The 15539-nt window shown below is 39.4% G+C and overlaps 1 protein-coding gene across 1 annotated transcript in view; it reads right to left on the reverse strand.

The window, feature by feature from the left end:
* Nucleotides 1-7261: 7261 nt before the first annotated feature.
* Nucleotides 7262-15539, reverse strand: part of LOC111867714 (pre-mRNA-splicing factor syf1 homolog) — a 22038-nt gene continuing 13760 nt past the window's right edge. The window contains exons 10-16 of the mRNA XM_033752788.1: nt 14937-15112; nt 14361-14462; nt 12130-12341; nt 11799-11915; nt 10266-10404; nt 9511-9660; nt 7262-7960 (exon numbers count right to left, since the gene is read on the reverse strand). Coding sequence (XP_033608679.1) covers nt 7866-7960; nt 9511-9660; nt 10266-10404; nt 11799-11915; nt 12130-12341; nt 14361-14462; nt 14937-15112 — 991 coding nt within the window. The 3' untranslated portion in view covers nt 7262-7865. The remainder of the gene's footprint in view (nt 7961-9510; nt 9661-10265; nt 10405-11798; nt 11916-12129; nt 12342-14360; nt 14463-14936; nt 15113-15539) is intronic.

Here is a 15539-nt window from a genome sequence, read left to right on the forward strand (position 1 = left end):
GCCACCTATAGGATACTCTTTATAGCATTGCTAACATGTCTGCCAACATATAGGACAATGGCGCGATATTTCGAATTTTTATCTCAGGTTTACGGTTTTCATTTGACTCACATACGTATATATACAAACAACAAGAAAAGAAAACCAAAAGCACCATACAAATTTCGAAAATAATAACTAATCACGGTTTCATTGAGACATTTGTCAACGAACGAACATTTTAATGAACATTCAACATAAAAACTTACATATTTATCGCATTACTTTCTGACTTTTTTGCACCATACCACGACAAACATATTAAATTATATAAATCCTGACCAGATATAAAATCCAAATATAGAAAATGAATTAATGCTTGAATTTCATAAGATGCTATTTCATGATGAGTGAAAGTGTTAGAAATGTAAGAAAAGTTATTTTTCATTAATTGACTATTTTAATTACTATCATGTTGTTGGCGCTCCCGCTCCCCAGAATCAGCTGTTCCAATGTTGTCAAAGTCGGTTAACGTCGGTTAACACCACAGATACATGGTGCCAAATCCCAGAAGACTGCTTTCTTCATTGTCAAAGTCTGTTCACATTTCTGCATTAAGCCTTGGGTGAGTGGCCAGTGTACTATCCCATCTGCACAATATATGTTCTGAAATTCTGGTATTAATGATTTCTGTGAATTCTTTCATGAATAACACAAATTGGCGTTTTAAAATTGACCTAATTATTGGCTCCATCGTGCACAACGAAAGAAATTAGTATAAAATTTTGTTTGATAGATATTTGCATATACTGCATCAAATTATATTAAAATATTTGTAGTGTAATGTTGTAGACCCAACACGCTCATATAATAAAGTGTTAATTAAAAATTATTTCCTATGCCACAGGCAATTATACAGATTCCCATGAAAACATAATCTGCAATGCGCTTTTTCGACCTTCATATTACACAAAATGCACAGCGCATGCGTTCCAACATCACTATGCATTCATGGTTGTTAGAAGGTCAAGCATACTTGACCTAACGTGAGAAAAGATAATACTGAAAGACTCCAATATTAGTATCTGAAATGTAAAATACTGTCACGTGTGGGTGGTACGCAGATAGATAGTTAACATTTAATGTCAAAAAATATATAACTGCATTACAACACAATCAAGAAGGTCAATAAATACATACGATAAATGTACATTGCGATGCCATCTATTATCAGTCTTCTACAACAAGTAGCGGTAAACTTGACTTTACTTCGGGCATCATTAATTTTTTTCTTTTATAACAAATTGTGGATTTACTGTCATATGAGGCCGCGCCATAGCTCAAGCGGTTTGTCGCTGGCTTCCCACTGCGGCGGCCCGGGCTTGATCCCGGGTCTGGTCAAGTGGGATTTGTGGGAGACAAGGTGCGCTGGGGCGGGTTTTCTCCGAGTACTTTGGTTTCCCTTGCCAATCTTCATTCCACCAATTGCTCCACAATCACCCTCACCTATCATCTGGGGCTGGTACAATAGGCCAGAAATGGCCGCAGTACAGTGGACTTAGTCCCACCCCACTAGCAATAAAAAAAAAATACCGTCATACCAGACAACCAAATCTGCAGCTACTCAAGAATTTCCAAGCATTTTATGGAACCCAAAGGTTCATTACCGTGTTCACAAAAGCCCTCCACTGGTCCCTTTCCTGAGCCACATCAACCCAATCCATAGCATCCCATCCTATCTCTATAAGATCCATTATAATATTGTCCACCCACCTATGCCTTGGTCTTCACAGTGGTCTCTTTCCCTCTGGCTTTCCCACGAATATCCTATATGTATTCCGCTTCTTCCGCATTCGTGCTACATGACCTGCCCATCTCATCCTTCTTGATTTGGTCATTCTAATTATACTTGGAGAAGAGTACAAGTTATAAAGCTCAGTATGCAGTTTTCTCCAACCTCCTGTCACCTCATCTCACTTCAGTCCAAATATTATCAACACCCTGTTCCCAAACACCCTCAGTCTATGTTCCTCCCTTAATGTCAGAGACCAAGTTTCACACTCATACAGAACAAGGGGCAAAAATTGTAGCTCTGCGTATTCTAATATTTATGTTTTTGGACAGCAGACGAGAAGACAAGAGCTTCTGGACTGAATGGTAGCAAGAATTACCCGAGTTCAGTCTCCTCTTAATTTCCTCCTGAACCAGGTTTTGATTTGTTATTGTCCTTCCCAAATATCTGAACTGTGCCACATTTTCAAAACATCTGTTTCCAATCGTTATGTCATGATATTGCCCTGCATTTTGGTGACGAGACAGCAAGTAAGGTTTGTGCGTTCCTCTTTATTGTATCTATATTATCACCCAGTTGATTTACATCATCGGCATAGACCAACAGCTGATGAGCGGCCTCCGTAGACTAGAGGTAACGTTCCCACCTCATGACTCGTGGTACGTGGGTTCAAACCCGGTGGAGGTTGTCGAATTTTTAAGGGTGGAAAAATTCAGGGAACAAGTCCTCCGGGAGGGACGCTAAGCCATGTGTTCCGTGACGTAGCTTTACGGCATGTAAAAGAACCTCATATCTCCAAAGGAGGTCACTGAGCCAAATTCAAGGATGTTTCCCACCCAACAGTAGTCTCTAATGCCTCTGATAGATGGGTGAAGCATTATAGATACCGCCAAGCCAGTAGAGAACTTGCTGGCTTGGTCGGGACAGATGGTATGCACCAATATCAGTAGTGTATAGAGACTGGTAGAATATCATAGAGGGAAGGACAATAGATCAAACTGGTCACAGTGCATGGGATAACCCACCCTCTCCAATAACTAACTAACTAACAGCTGATGTGTCCTGTTTAATTTCAGTCCCACCTGGTTTTCCTGGGCCTTCCTAACGGCATATTCTAAAACATTTAAACATATGTACTATAAATACAGTCAGACTGTAATATGCTGTAACATTCATCCTGTTCTGAACAGTTACTGTCTCATTGTCAGAAGTCACTTAGGATGTTGAGGTCACTTCTTTCTTGTCTACTGTTATTTCAGCATATGCCACTGCACTGTCCTTTTGTTCCGTCTTCTGCTGAACTAAGTTGTGATTCACTGCATGCAGTATTCCATGTCTGCCCTGACACACATCCACGGTAGCCATCCTGACTCACTAAGACTGTCCTCCCCTTGCCTTGAAACCACAGTTTTCTGGGTGCTATACTTCAAGAATGTTCTGGTCATAATGCAGACAGGACAACTGTCTACTCTTATGGGAGGAACAAGAATAAAGAGGATAGAAGGGGATTCTCAGTGTTTTGTAACCTGTGAGCCCAGTATTTTGGCTGTCATTACTGTCGCTTCATTTGTAAAACTAGATGTGACTGTTTTTTGCTAATTCTTATAATGGCTACGTAGCATATAAAAATGCCAGAACAGTTTCCTGATATACTCATAAAGGACTTAGTGAACTAATTAGAAGACATTCTCAAGAGATTTGTGTTAAGTGTACTGCAACCGGTTAAGAGAAGTTTTGGTGCTAACTATGTAACTGAAGAAAACGGTCACTACATATTATAGTACTGCTTCTCGCTTATGTGTTTTTTAATTATATGTATCATTATTTGTATTACTATTTTAGTGTATCAGCACTTATTATGAGGCCCTAGTGAGAAAGGTCAGGAGATTAAAACAAAGCTGTTACCAACAGTTGGTGCAATATGTTGTAGATTGGCCAATGGGTAGTCATCTTCAGACGAAATCCTGTATCAAGTGCCTCCACATTTACCTACAATGTACAGTGGAATACTCCATATGTCTGGGTTCCGCCTCGAGAGGAAGATGTACCAGCAGATGTTGTTAATAGGAGGCTGTTTTTTATTTGCAGTCCAAGTTTAAATTTTGCAACAGACCTCTTGCAGGGAATTGCATTCAGTAATGAAAAGCTGGTTTCTTTGCAACTAGATATGTGAAGAAAAATTCATAGTTTACGGATTAAGTTCACTGCTCTTTAAAAGAACTGAAAAATAATGTTGAATGAAAATACAATTTTGAAACAAGGTCTCTTATTATAAGGGAAGAGCACAGATTGAGGATACTGGAAACAGAGTGCTGAGGAGAATATTTGGTCCATTTGTCTATAATCCGTCCAACTTACAACTAGCACTAGTAAAGACAACACCACACGTCGAGGAAGAAACAGAAACCAGGAGCAAATAACTAACGTGAGGAACAAGCTGCCAAGGAAAACATCTTATATTTTACGGAAATGAAGACACCCTGAGTGAAGTAAAACAATAAGTAACAAACGATAAAAGAATTTTATCTCATTTTAATTAAAAAGAAGACCACAGTGCGTGGCTTTTAAAATGAATTAGAACAGTGAAACGGTGTAGCAGTTTTGACATAATCTTAATGGAATATCTGGGGGGTGGGCGGAAACTGAAGATGGCCGTTTGAGGCCGAAACATGTAGTGTTAGAGTGTGTATTAAAGTGAAAAATAAAAAGTGTTGTAATGTGGACGGATTATAGACAAATGAATGCTAATGTGAACAATTGCAACAGGATGCTGAAATACAGAAGAATATTTGGACCTAAGAGGAAGCAACAGCAGAATGATGAAAGTATGCATACAAGCATTTAGTTGGAAAACTTGTAGGGAAAAGATCAATTGGATGACTTGTGTGTAAATGGGAAGGTAACACTAAAATGAATAGGGTTTCAGGGTGGCTTGAATTAGATTAAACTGACTTCAGTTAGGATCCAGTAGCAGGTTCTTGTGAGCACAGTAACTAACTTTCCGGTTCCATAAAGGCAGGGAATTTCTTAATAAGCTGAACATCTATGAGTTACTCTAGAACTCCGCTCCCTGGAGTTAGATCAAAATATATTTTTGTCATGATTTCTAAGAAACAGCAGGGCAGTTCTGTGACTGTAAAGTAACATGTATGACAAACTTTGACATTCATGAAACTAATTTGGTTTCTCTGCGAGAGAAAGGAACCACTTTTTAAAATATGTTTTACAAATCATAACTCATAAACTGATCCACATAGATGACAGCAGAGGCATACCCAGGAAAGTATAACCGTATTTACACAAATACTAGCTTCCTATCACTATTAGTAAATAATCAAGTACCGGTGTTTCCTATTATCACTGATAATTTCCAATAAACTACTGGGTCTCTGCTATGGTTATTTTTATCCAGCGTGTAATTCCTCATCCACTTCTCCCGCATGCATATCTCTGTTGTGGCTTGCCTTGATTTTCATATCATTATTTTTTTCTCCTATTTGAGTATGCCAACTAGAGGGGAAATACTGCAGTTACTTAAAGTTACTAGTATCTGCATGACCGCCTCTGTGGTCTGGTAGTCAGAGTTCCTGGCTACACATCCAGAGGTCCGGGGTTCGATTCCCGGTGCTACCAGATTTTCTGAGAAGTAGTTGGTCTGGAACGGGGTCCTCTCAGCCTTGTGGGGATAATTGAGGAGCTATTTCAAGGAAATAGTGTCTCCGGTCTAGAAAACCTAGATTAATGGCAGTGGGGATCCGTTGCGCTGACCAGGCAACACCTTATATCTGCTAAGTCGGGGCTAATTTCGCCGAGAAGTGGCGGTCGCTTGGTCAGTCTAGTTCACTTGTGGACTACCGGCCGTGGAGTTTCTTTGTCTTTAGTATCTGCATGACTTGGTTGATAAAATAACATACTTCATAATATTGTCATGCTGCTCGTGTTTTAAAAAAAGGGAAGACTAATTGTGAACATTAAAAGGTAAAGCTATATTCCTGTAACAGGCCATGGAGGCTCATATTTGGTGAGACATCGAGATTCCCACGCTTTCTACACATTTGCCTCAAAGAGGGCAGTGAGGTCAGCTTTATGTGCCGACAGCCCTTTACCCCCAAGGAAGATTCCTGGTACTCATTTCTGTTAGAGGCTGAGGCAACCCCAAGGCCACAGTGTGGCTGGAAGGATTAGGTCAATTAAAAAATCCAGTAACCTCATCAGGAATCAAACACGCGACCTTCTGGCTTGTACCATAGTGCCTCCTTGTGAACATTAATTTCTAGCATAATGTAGTAACAGAGAAGCCTGGAGCATGGGTTTCACATGCTGTTATGAACTGTAGTAGTATGAAGAAAGCAGTCTTCTGGGATTTGGCACCGCGTATATGTGGTGTTAACCGAAGTTTCGGAGGAACGTATCGCCTCCATCTTCAGGGTATAAGCAGTCTGCTTTTACCGGTTCTCACGGTCTCTTTGCTTGCAGATTTCTTATATATTTTTTCTTCTACCCTGAAGATGGAGGCGATAAGTTCCTCCAAAACGTCGGTTAACACCACATATACATGGTGCCAAATCCCAGAAGACTGCTTTCTTCATAGTCACCGCCGTGAAAGCCTCAAATCTTACAACTGTAGTAGTAGTTTTCCCACCTTTCTCTGCTAAATCTTAATCATCTTAACTGCTGAAGACTGGCATTAGAATACAAAATTCCATTGTAATTTTCTCATCTGAAAAACATTACGAAACATATGTCTGAAAATTCAATATGGATACTTAAATACCTGTCACTCACTGTATAGTGTGCATACTGTTTCTTTTAGGGCATCAGAGGGGTTGGTTGAGGCTCGGCCAGCAGATAGGGATCTTAATGTCAATGGGCGTCGTGGAATCCTAGGTCCCAGGTCTACAACAGCAGGAAGTGGTCAGCAAGCTGGGACATCTACAAGTTCTAGCAGTGGGGAAGAAATTGATGAAGTACCAGGCCCATCCTGTAGTCAACCTTCTCACGAACACCATCACCCACTTAATAACCAGGGCAGAACAAATCAACTTAATTGTCCACCAAAATCTTTGATAACATCACCCTTCAATGATCCTGAAAATTCAGGGCCAGGTAGTTTAGGTATGGCAGCATTTCTTGATCCATCTCCAGCAGTGAAACCTAATGTCTCCAAGAATCGCCAACGCCAGCCGGAATCCTTAAGACGCATGGAGGAAAGGATACGCAATCTGTCAAGAACTGGCAGTAGTGGTAGCAGCAACATTCCTACAAGCAATATACCCACTGCAGCTAGACTTGATCCAGCAAGTGCCAATAACATAAATGTGTTGCCAAGTCCATCACCTTCTAAATCTCAGGCGACAAAAAATGCCATGACTATGTTTGTTCTGGATATATCACATGTTTTAACTGATGACTGCTATGTGGAATGGCTTCCTACAAAGCCTTGCAGTGCTTTGAATGGTGAACCAGAAGAAAAAATTCTTTACACATTGATTGCAGGCAAAGGAGAACTCATAATGTTTGGTGGAATCCAAAAGGATGTAACGTCAATAACATCACAGGCTCAACTGTCATCAAATGTTACAAATACAGTGTCCAACTCATTACATTTCATTACAGCAGCAAGAGGTATCATATAGAAGGGACCTTTCTTATATTGTTCAGTCCATAAATTCTGAATAATATTCATGCAAAACTCCTGAAGATGATGATGCTGCTGGAATACAAGAAAACAGTTTATGACTTGTGAAGGGTATGGAATATCAGAAGGCGCTGTCATGTCACTGGTTCAGTGTCTTTTATATTTCAGTTACACAAAACACGTTTACACTTGCAGATTAGCAACTGCCACTATAAAATGTCACATGACTGAAACTGTTTAACATTACTGATCACCATACTCTTTTGGTGACAATTACTGTCATTTGCTCAGTTTCAGAGATTTTTCTAATGTATGAAAATAAGTTAACATTAAAATATGTATGAAACTCAGCAGTATATGAAATTATACTGTAACACATTAACAACCCATTTAGTATATGAACATTCTTCCCCTGTCTGTATTTATTTGAGAGTCAAGCGACACATGGTGCCAATTTCAATCATCATCATCATCATCATCATCATCTTCATGTGGTTTCTTCAGACTTCCAAATACTTCCTGGGGAATTGGCTGTTTTTGTACTGGAAAATCTGGAAAGATAACAGAAATCTTTAAATAGCATGCATCCTGTTGTGTGTCATAAACAAGGTACACAAAATGTATACAAAAGTCTGCAGTCTACACAATATTCTGTATTTAAAACAAAGTAGATACTACATTTCGAACCTTACAGTATACCGCTACAACACAGCAACATCAACACAGGCATATATCATCATAAGAAAATCAAATATACATCAGTCCAGATAAACACCCTGTTGGGTGACACAGAATAACGAGCATAAGCTCCACAAGATGACAGTAAGGTCAAGACCACACGACCTAACTTATGTGAGAAGATCCCGATACGCAGGCATCCCACACTACTGTCGCTCCTACCACCAGAAAATCACGTCAACACACAGCGGCCACAAAGTTTTAAAGAGATTTATCGCAAAATACTTCATTTCCATTTTAGTACAATTTTAATTTTTATGTTTTAATCTTTAGTCTCTAATTTTTAAATTTTATTACCTGAGTATTTAAAAATTGTAACTGAACGACTCAATATATCCATTTAAAAACACTCAAGTGCACAATAAGAATCCTTATTGAAGAATTAGATGCAACTTAACAACTGAGTCTGCTATCATTGTACTCTTGATGATGACCCAGTACAAGGGTCGAAACATGTTGCGACCATAAAAACAAATGTTGATATGAGAGTGTCTACTTTTTTTTAAATACAGAATATTGTTGTGTAGACTGCATACTTCTGTATACATTTTATGTACCTGGTTTGATAACAGAAGTTCATTAAAAGTGCTTACTGCAGCAGGTCTTAAGAATGAACTTGTGAGTTCTGTATACTAGTAATTCAAGATGTTTTGAAAACTCTGTAGATGTCTTTCCGGTAACTATGGATTTCCTGTGATACAGGTAGCTTTTGAGTTCCAGATTTTGGAGGAAATAACTTACAGTTTCCTTATTTTTCAATGAATGGATGTTGGAATGGGGAGTTATGCCTTGTATCAGACTAAAGTAAACACAATAGTTCTTGTAGATTCTAAAGGGTTCTGACAATGTTCTATAACACTTTTTCTAATCTGTTACCACTGATAAACAGAGCCAATGAAGAATCTGATAAAAGAATAATTGTCTGAAAATTATATATTAACTTCAGATTCAGCTATCAGAAATGAAAAAACGTAAATATTAAGAAAGCAAATTCTACATCCTACAAATGATCTTTAGAAATTCTCTGTGGTCTAGTGGTCAAAATTCCTGCCTACAGAGCCAGAGGTCCCGGGTTCGATTCACGGCACTACCAGATTTTTTGAGAAGTGGGTCTGGAATGGGGTCTACTCAGCCTTGTGAGGATAACTGAGGAGCTACTTCAAGGAAATAGTGGCTTCGGACTAAAAAACTGAGATTAATGGCCGTGGGGATCACTGCACTGAACATGCGACACCCTCTATCCGCTAAAGTTGGCACTAACTTCGCCGACAGGCGGCAGTCGCTTGGTTCGTATATTTTGCTTGCAGACTCAAACCACGAGTTTGTTTTGTTTCTTTACTTTAAATTTACAGTGTATCCTCACTATCATCATCTTCATCTTCATCCTCTTCATCACAGTCAATGTTGATCTCATCAGGATTGATGACTTGAGTTGTGTCAGTTCCATCTCTGTCCTGACCCTGCGTCTCTCCACGCACAAACAATATGTTGCCACCTTTAGGTTGCTGCTGAGCTGCAAAACCAAACAAACACCCATAATATTAGTGGACTGGGACAATACTTGTCAAGCTTCAAACTGCATGTAGCAGTTTACTGAGATCAACTTAATTTACCGTCAGGTTGAATTCCAGTAAAATGTAAAAAGTTCCTGTAGTTCTTTTTGTACAGATATCACAAAGTAAATTTACACTACCAACGAAAGTATTTATGTAGATAATAAGTATAACACATTCATTCATACAGTCTCAAACACTCAGGATTTCATTGCAATGAATATATGGTCTACAGCAGGCATGTCCAACGCGTCGTTTGCAGGACGATTTTTGGTCAATCTCATAGGCCTATACGGAAATTATACGTGAAAAGCATGTAAATTCACTTGTAATATAATATGATTATATTCGGATTTTGAAGGGAAAATACGTGTTAAAGTAGTCTGTACTTTCCATGTATATTGCTTTTGCAACAAACATCGTGTGTCATGTTATTCTTACCAATATTTTTGCTTAAAGCGAGGTACGACGATAGGAGGGGGGGGTAGATCACTGGCAGTTTTGACACTAAAAAGTCGATCAAAACCTGTTTCAAGTTGGACGTGCCTGGTCTACAGTTACTTACCAGGTCTCTCCAGATGTGCCATTTGTGCAGCTTTAGCTTCCAGCATTCTCATACCATCCTTAGCTCCTGGTGCAAGATCTGCAACAGTTCCTGATACATTGCTGGCTGCAGACAACATTTGTGCAGACATCATGTTCACCTGTTCAGGAAACACAAATGTTTAGTCAAGATATGATGCTTCAACTTTCTGAAAATACAGTTCAATTACTGTAATAAAACTGCTTTTGTTTCTTCAGGTTAAGTGAGGTAACTGACTGTGGTGTCTTCTAGTACATGACACAAAGTCTGGACTGTTAGCATATGTCTCTAAAAATGGTGTCTGCTTTTCTCAGGTAATAATTAATTCGCTTGGTGGAGGGTGGAGTCCAACTGGGTCCACTTGGCATAGTGGCCACTGACTGGCCTATTGTAGCCTGGCCCGGGTGATTATAATGATGGAAAATTTGGGGGAATGAAGATTGGGAGGGGAAACCAAAGTACTCGGAGAAAACCCGACCCAGCACCCCTTTGTCTACCACAAATCCCACCTGACCAGACACAGGATCAAACCCGGGTTGCCGCAGTGGGAAGCCAGCAACTAACCGCTTGAGCTATGGTGCGGCCTTTCTCAGGTAAAGTATGTCACAAATTTTATTTCAGTCCTAAATTTCAAAAGTCTGTATGTAGCAGAGGAAATACCAGAAATATATAGCGAGCTCCTGTGTGATGTTTCTCCTGATACTTCATGCACAACCATTCCTCTCATTATCTTCTCCCTACCAGGTAATGTTACACAGGCAACTGTGCTAAGTCGCATTCTGATGCCCTGCTCTCCCAACAGAGAAAAATGCAGCACAAATAATATTTTCACGTGTTAGGTGTATAACGTGACAAATAACTTCACGCCTTAGTGGATATAGCGAATTTTATTCCACATTTGCTCTTACAAGCACCCAACTTACAGATTCACAATTACTGCTATATGCAGTATCACAAATACTAGACTGCAAATGCCAGAATTCAACTGACTGGTTGTTGGCTAACTCATCACTCTCGGCTGGCTAGATTGATAACTGTCTTGAATAGTCTTCGCTGCTCCTTATTTAGCCCCGTTCCCGACAACACAGAAAGCTGCCACGTAATAGCTACCACTGTTATTACCGTCGTCTCTCGCAACCACTGCTGTCTGCCGCCGTTCTAGCCGATGTTACTGGTAACGCTGTTGGGAGTTGTTTATGGCTGTGTAGCAACGGCGGCATCCCATGTTACATCACCGTGGGGAGAGGCTGGGTGTTGTCTGGGTTATTACCGTAGCAACGGCAACACTCCAGAAGTGTTACATCACCGCTGGCGGGGTGAGGGGTTGTCCTCCATTGCACAACACGCCACAATATTATAATGTGAATATATATGGGAGAAACTGGTTAGCCAGCACCAGATAGCCGTTTTATTATGATCAGACACGCCTTTCTTTTCCCTTCCTACAGTCTTTATTCCTAACTAATTTACTGCCATAAATAAAAATGTGAATTGGAATACCATTAATGCACATACCTGAGTGTTATATGTAGCTTGCACACTTCGTTTAATCCTCAACATCTCTCTCATTGTGTCTTCATTCCCATGACGCACTTCGAAGTCCATCCATGTCTGCCAGAACTCTGCTGTCACCTGTTGATATTAATACAAGAACAATGCAATTGTGAACAGTTATTCTGAAATCAACAATCTAAATTTGTAAACAGAAATAAAATTTCACCTCAGAACACATTTTAGATTTCATCTAGCAAATTCAACTGAAAAACAAAGCTCAGGAACTCAGCCTTCATCTTCGCCTTTAAATCATCACAGGTGAAGTGAAGAAAATGAACAAAAAGTAACATACCCTTGGATCACACATCTGACTACAGTGGGTGTAGATGGCCCGGGCTCTGTCAATTTCACCAAGTTTCGTCTCCATCTCTGCAAACCTCAAACACATTTCCCGTGCATTTTCCTCTGTAAGAACTTCAATCGCCTTCTCATATATCTGCCGTGTCTTAGGGACTCCGTAAATTTCTGCAGCTTTTTTAATGTAAATATTAAACAGCTGAAACAAAACAGCAAACTTTAATAACTGCAGTCAGTTCAGGTTTTCAAATTCTTTTTCAAGCATTCATTTTTATACAGTATCACTGATTTGTCTTTAAAGTACTTTCATTACAAAAGACTCTTAAATAGGAAATATACAATACTTGTTGGTATCATTGTATTAAAAAAATTATAAAAAAAAAAAGAAATTCATTAAAATATGCAAATATGAAATACATGAAAAAACATCTTCAAGTAAAACTGTCTATTTAAAATTACTACATGCCCATATTAACATGCTGCCACATAGTATGTGAGAGACTACAGATGGAGTTTGGATTGGTGAATAGATTACTGATCACTTACAGGTCATAACTACAAATAACTATAACACTATCGCTATTTCTACATTGTACAGTCCACCAGAGCACACAGTTTCGTGTTCTCAGTCTGTTACTAGATGTCCATGGTTATGCTGAAACTATTGTACTGCATGCCATAATGTCTTTATTCTAAAATGACTAAAATCTGTATTCGTCATATAGGACGATGAATTCTAAATAATAAAACTTTTCAGGATCCTTCCTACTTCGCACTCAAACACGCGAATTACGCCAATCCTCTTTTATGTGAGCATTCTTCCTACATGTATTTGTGTATCGTGTTCTGTGTTGTGTTTTAGTCATTTTAGAATGAAGACATCATGGCATGCAGTACAACAGTTTAACGTGCATAAAGACACCTGAAGATGGCACATAAGTGCCGAAACACGTAGTGTGGAAGTGAAGAATAAGGTGAAAAAGTGTATACACTGTAAGACGGTCAGCATAAACCATGGATATGAATCAGTGTAACAGGATGCTAAAATATAACACTGTTACTAGATGTTTCCTGGTAACGGCCCCAACAATGACTATTCCTCTGTCTCTGGCTCAAGTCCTCTCTTCACAGTCTCCCATAGAGATCAGACTGGGTCCACCCTTATCCCTTGTTTATAACATCTCAGCATAGACCACATAAAAAAACACAGTTCTTCTACTGCTGTGGGAACCTGCTTACCTAGGCATTGCCAAGAAACGGCCCTGGTATATCCGCCCATTATGCAGTTGTTGCGTAGCAACGGTTCTACATGCTACAATATGGATCATGAAGAAATACACTGGAAGAATGATAAATTAATAAGGTTAAGCTATCCCTGTAGCAGGGCCTGCAGGCCTGTAGGGTTTTGAGACATCGGAGCTCCCACATTATCTAACCCAATGGTCTTCAACCAGGGGTATGTGAAGGCATCTTACAGGGTACATAAAATTAAAATTTGTCCGTGAATTGAGGTGCTGGCACGCCAGAAACAAATTCAAGCATCTCATTAAGAGGCAAGAACCACATTAATATTGATAAAATATTTAATTATATAATTTTGCTTTGCTAAAATACCTTTGTTCCTTCGTTAATTTTTATATAATTGGCAATAATATAACTGTTATCTAATAGCTTGATTCTCCTTTTTCTCATTTGAAACTATTATTTAATACATTATTTTGGACATAACTTATTTATTTTAGATGTAGATTATAGATTGCGTATAACTTGAATTTGGGGGTACAGAGTTGAAGAGAAATTATATCTGTGGGTGTGAACAAGAAAGGTTGAAAACCACTGTCCTAGACAATCAACTCATAGATGGCAGTGAGGTTGTTAGCCTTTAAGCGCCAGCTGCCCTTTACCTCACAGGAAGACTCCAGATACTGATTTCTGTTAAAGAGGTGAGGAATACAATGACATCATCGGGAATCGAATCCATGACCTTCCGGCTTATAGCATAGCGCCTCATCCAACTACGCTACTGCGTGCACCAGATAAATTAATAAAAAACAGAATGTTGTACTAAGGGCACATTTTAAGGACAAAGTGAAACTACCCAAGAGGAAGAACAGGGGAGGAAACTGAGGAGGAGAGGCTGGTTGTCACAGGACCCAAATAAAAGTGGAAACATTAGAGAAAAAATAAAGAGAACTTGAAGCAAGTGATCCTCCTTACCTCCTTACATCTCTTCTGGCAACACTGCTTTTGTTGCTCTCTCATAAACAGCCATAGCATGTCTTGCCATTCCGTGTTCCTCTTCCAGTTTTGCATATAGCAAGTACAGTGCTGAAGCAGAGAAATGTGATGTCATACAGGGATCATGAAATATATGTATATATGGGGCATGGAGGTGAAGCTACATAATCACATGTGTTGACAATGACTGGGCTGTACCAACTTGTCATGCCAAGAGTCTAAACCATGAATATAAAAGTGTATTAATTAATTCACATAGTGGGGGGTGGAGTCAAGCTGGGTCCACTCGGTACGTCGGCCACTGATTGGCCTATTGTACCTGCCGAAGGTGATTATGATGATGGAGAATTTGGTGGAATGAAGATTGGCAGGGCAAACTGAAGTACTTGGAGAAAACCTGCACCAGCGCCACTTTGTCCACCACAAATCCCTCTTGACCAGACCTGGAATCGAACCTGGGCCATCACGGTGCGAAGCCAGTGACTAACCACTTGAGCCATGGTGTGAATATAAAAGTTAAAGAACCCAAAGAATTACATTCAAGCTCACATTTGTTATACTCACCCTTTGCAAATTTTGGTGGACAGTTCTCTAGACACTGCTCAAAGAGATCTCTTGCTCTTTCAAGCTTTGTTCCGCCATAACGTTTCAGGAACTTTGTCAGGTATGTGTTCCATATATCATAAACATTCGGCCATTTAAACAATGCTATTCCTTTCTCATATGCCTGCAACATAATAACATATTAAAACAAATAGTTCTCTAAAAGGTTTGTGACAATTGTAATATTGTATAAGGCAGCTTTTCTCCACCAGCTGATGCATCACATTTATCATACTGATGGTCAGCTGGACAGAACTTGTCTCAATATTAAGAATTTCCATTAATGATTAATAAGAACATACATAACCATAAAAGTACTCTTTTTGGAATAACCAAGCTTTGTTTTTCTTGGGACTAGTGACTGTTTTCTTGTGACAAAATTTCTGAGATGCAAGAGGCTCAGAATCACTGGTGTAAGGTATATTTTTAATGAAGGCTGCTTTAGGAGGTCAAATTATTTACATCTTCACATGACTACTGCCATTACACTCACAGCCCTTTATTTAATTTATTTCTGTTCTGTGTGGCGATGACAAGGATTGAAACTGAGACCCCCTGAATATA

Source organism: Cryptotermes secundus, unplaced genomic scaffold (assembly GCF_002891405.2).
Source record: "Cryptotermes secundus unplaced genomic scaffold, Csec_1.0 scaffold1555, whole genome shotgun sequence".
Taxonomy (NCBI): Eukaryota; Metazoa; Arthropoda; class Insecta; order Blattodea; family Kalotermitidae; genus Cryptotermes; species Cryptotermes secundus.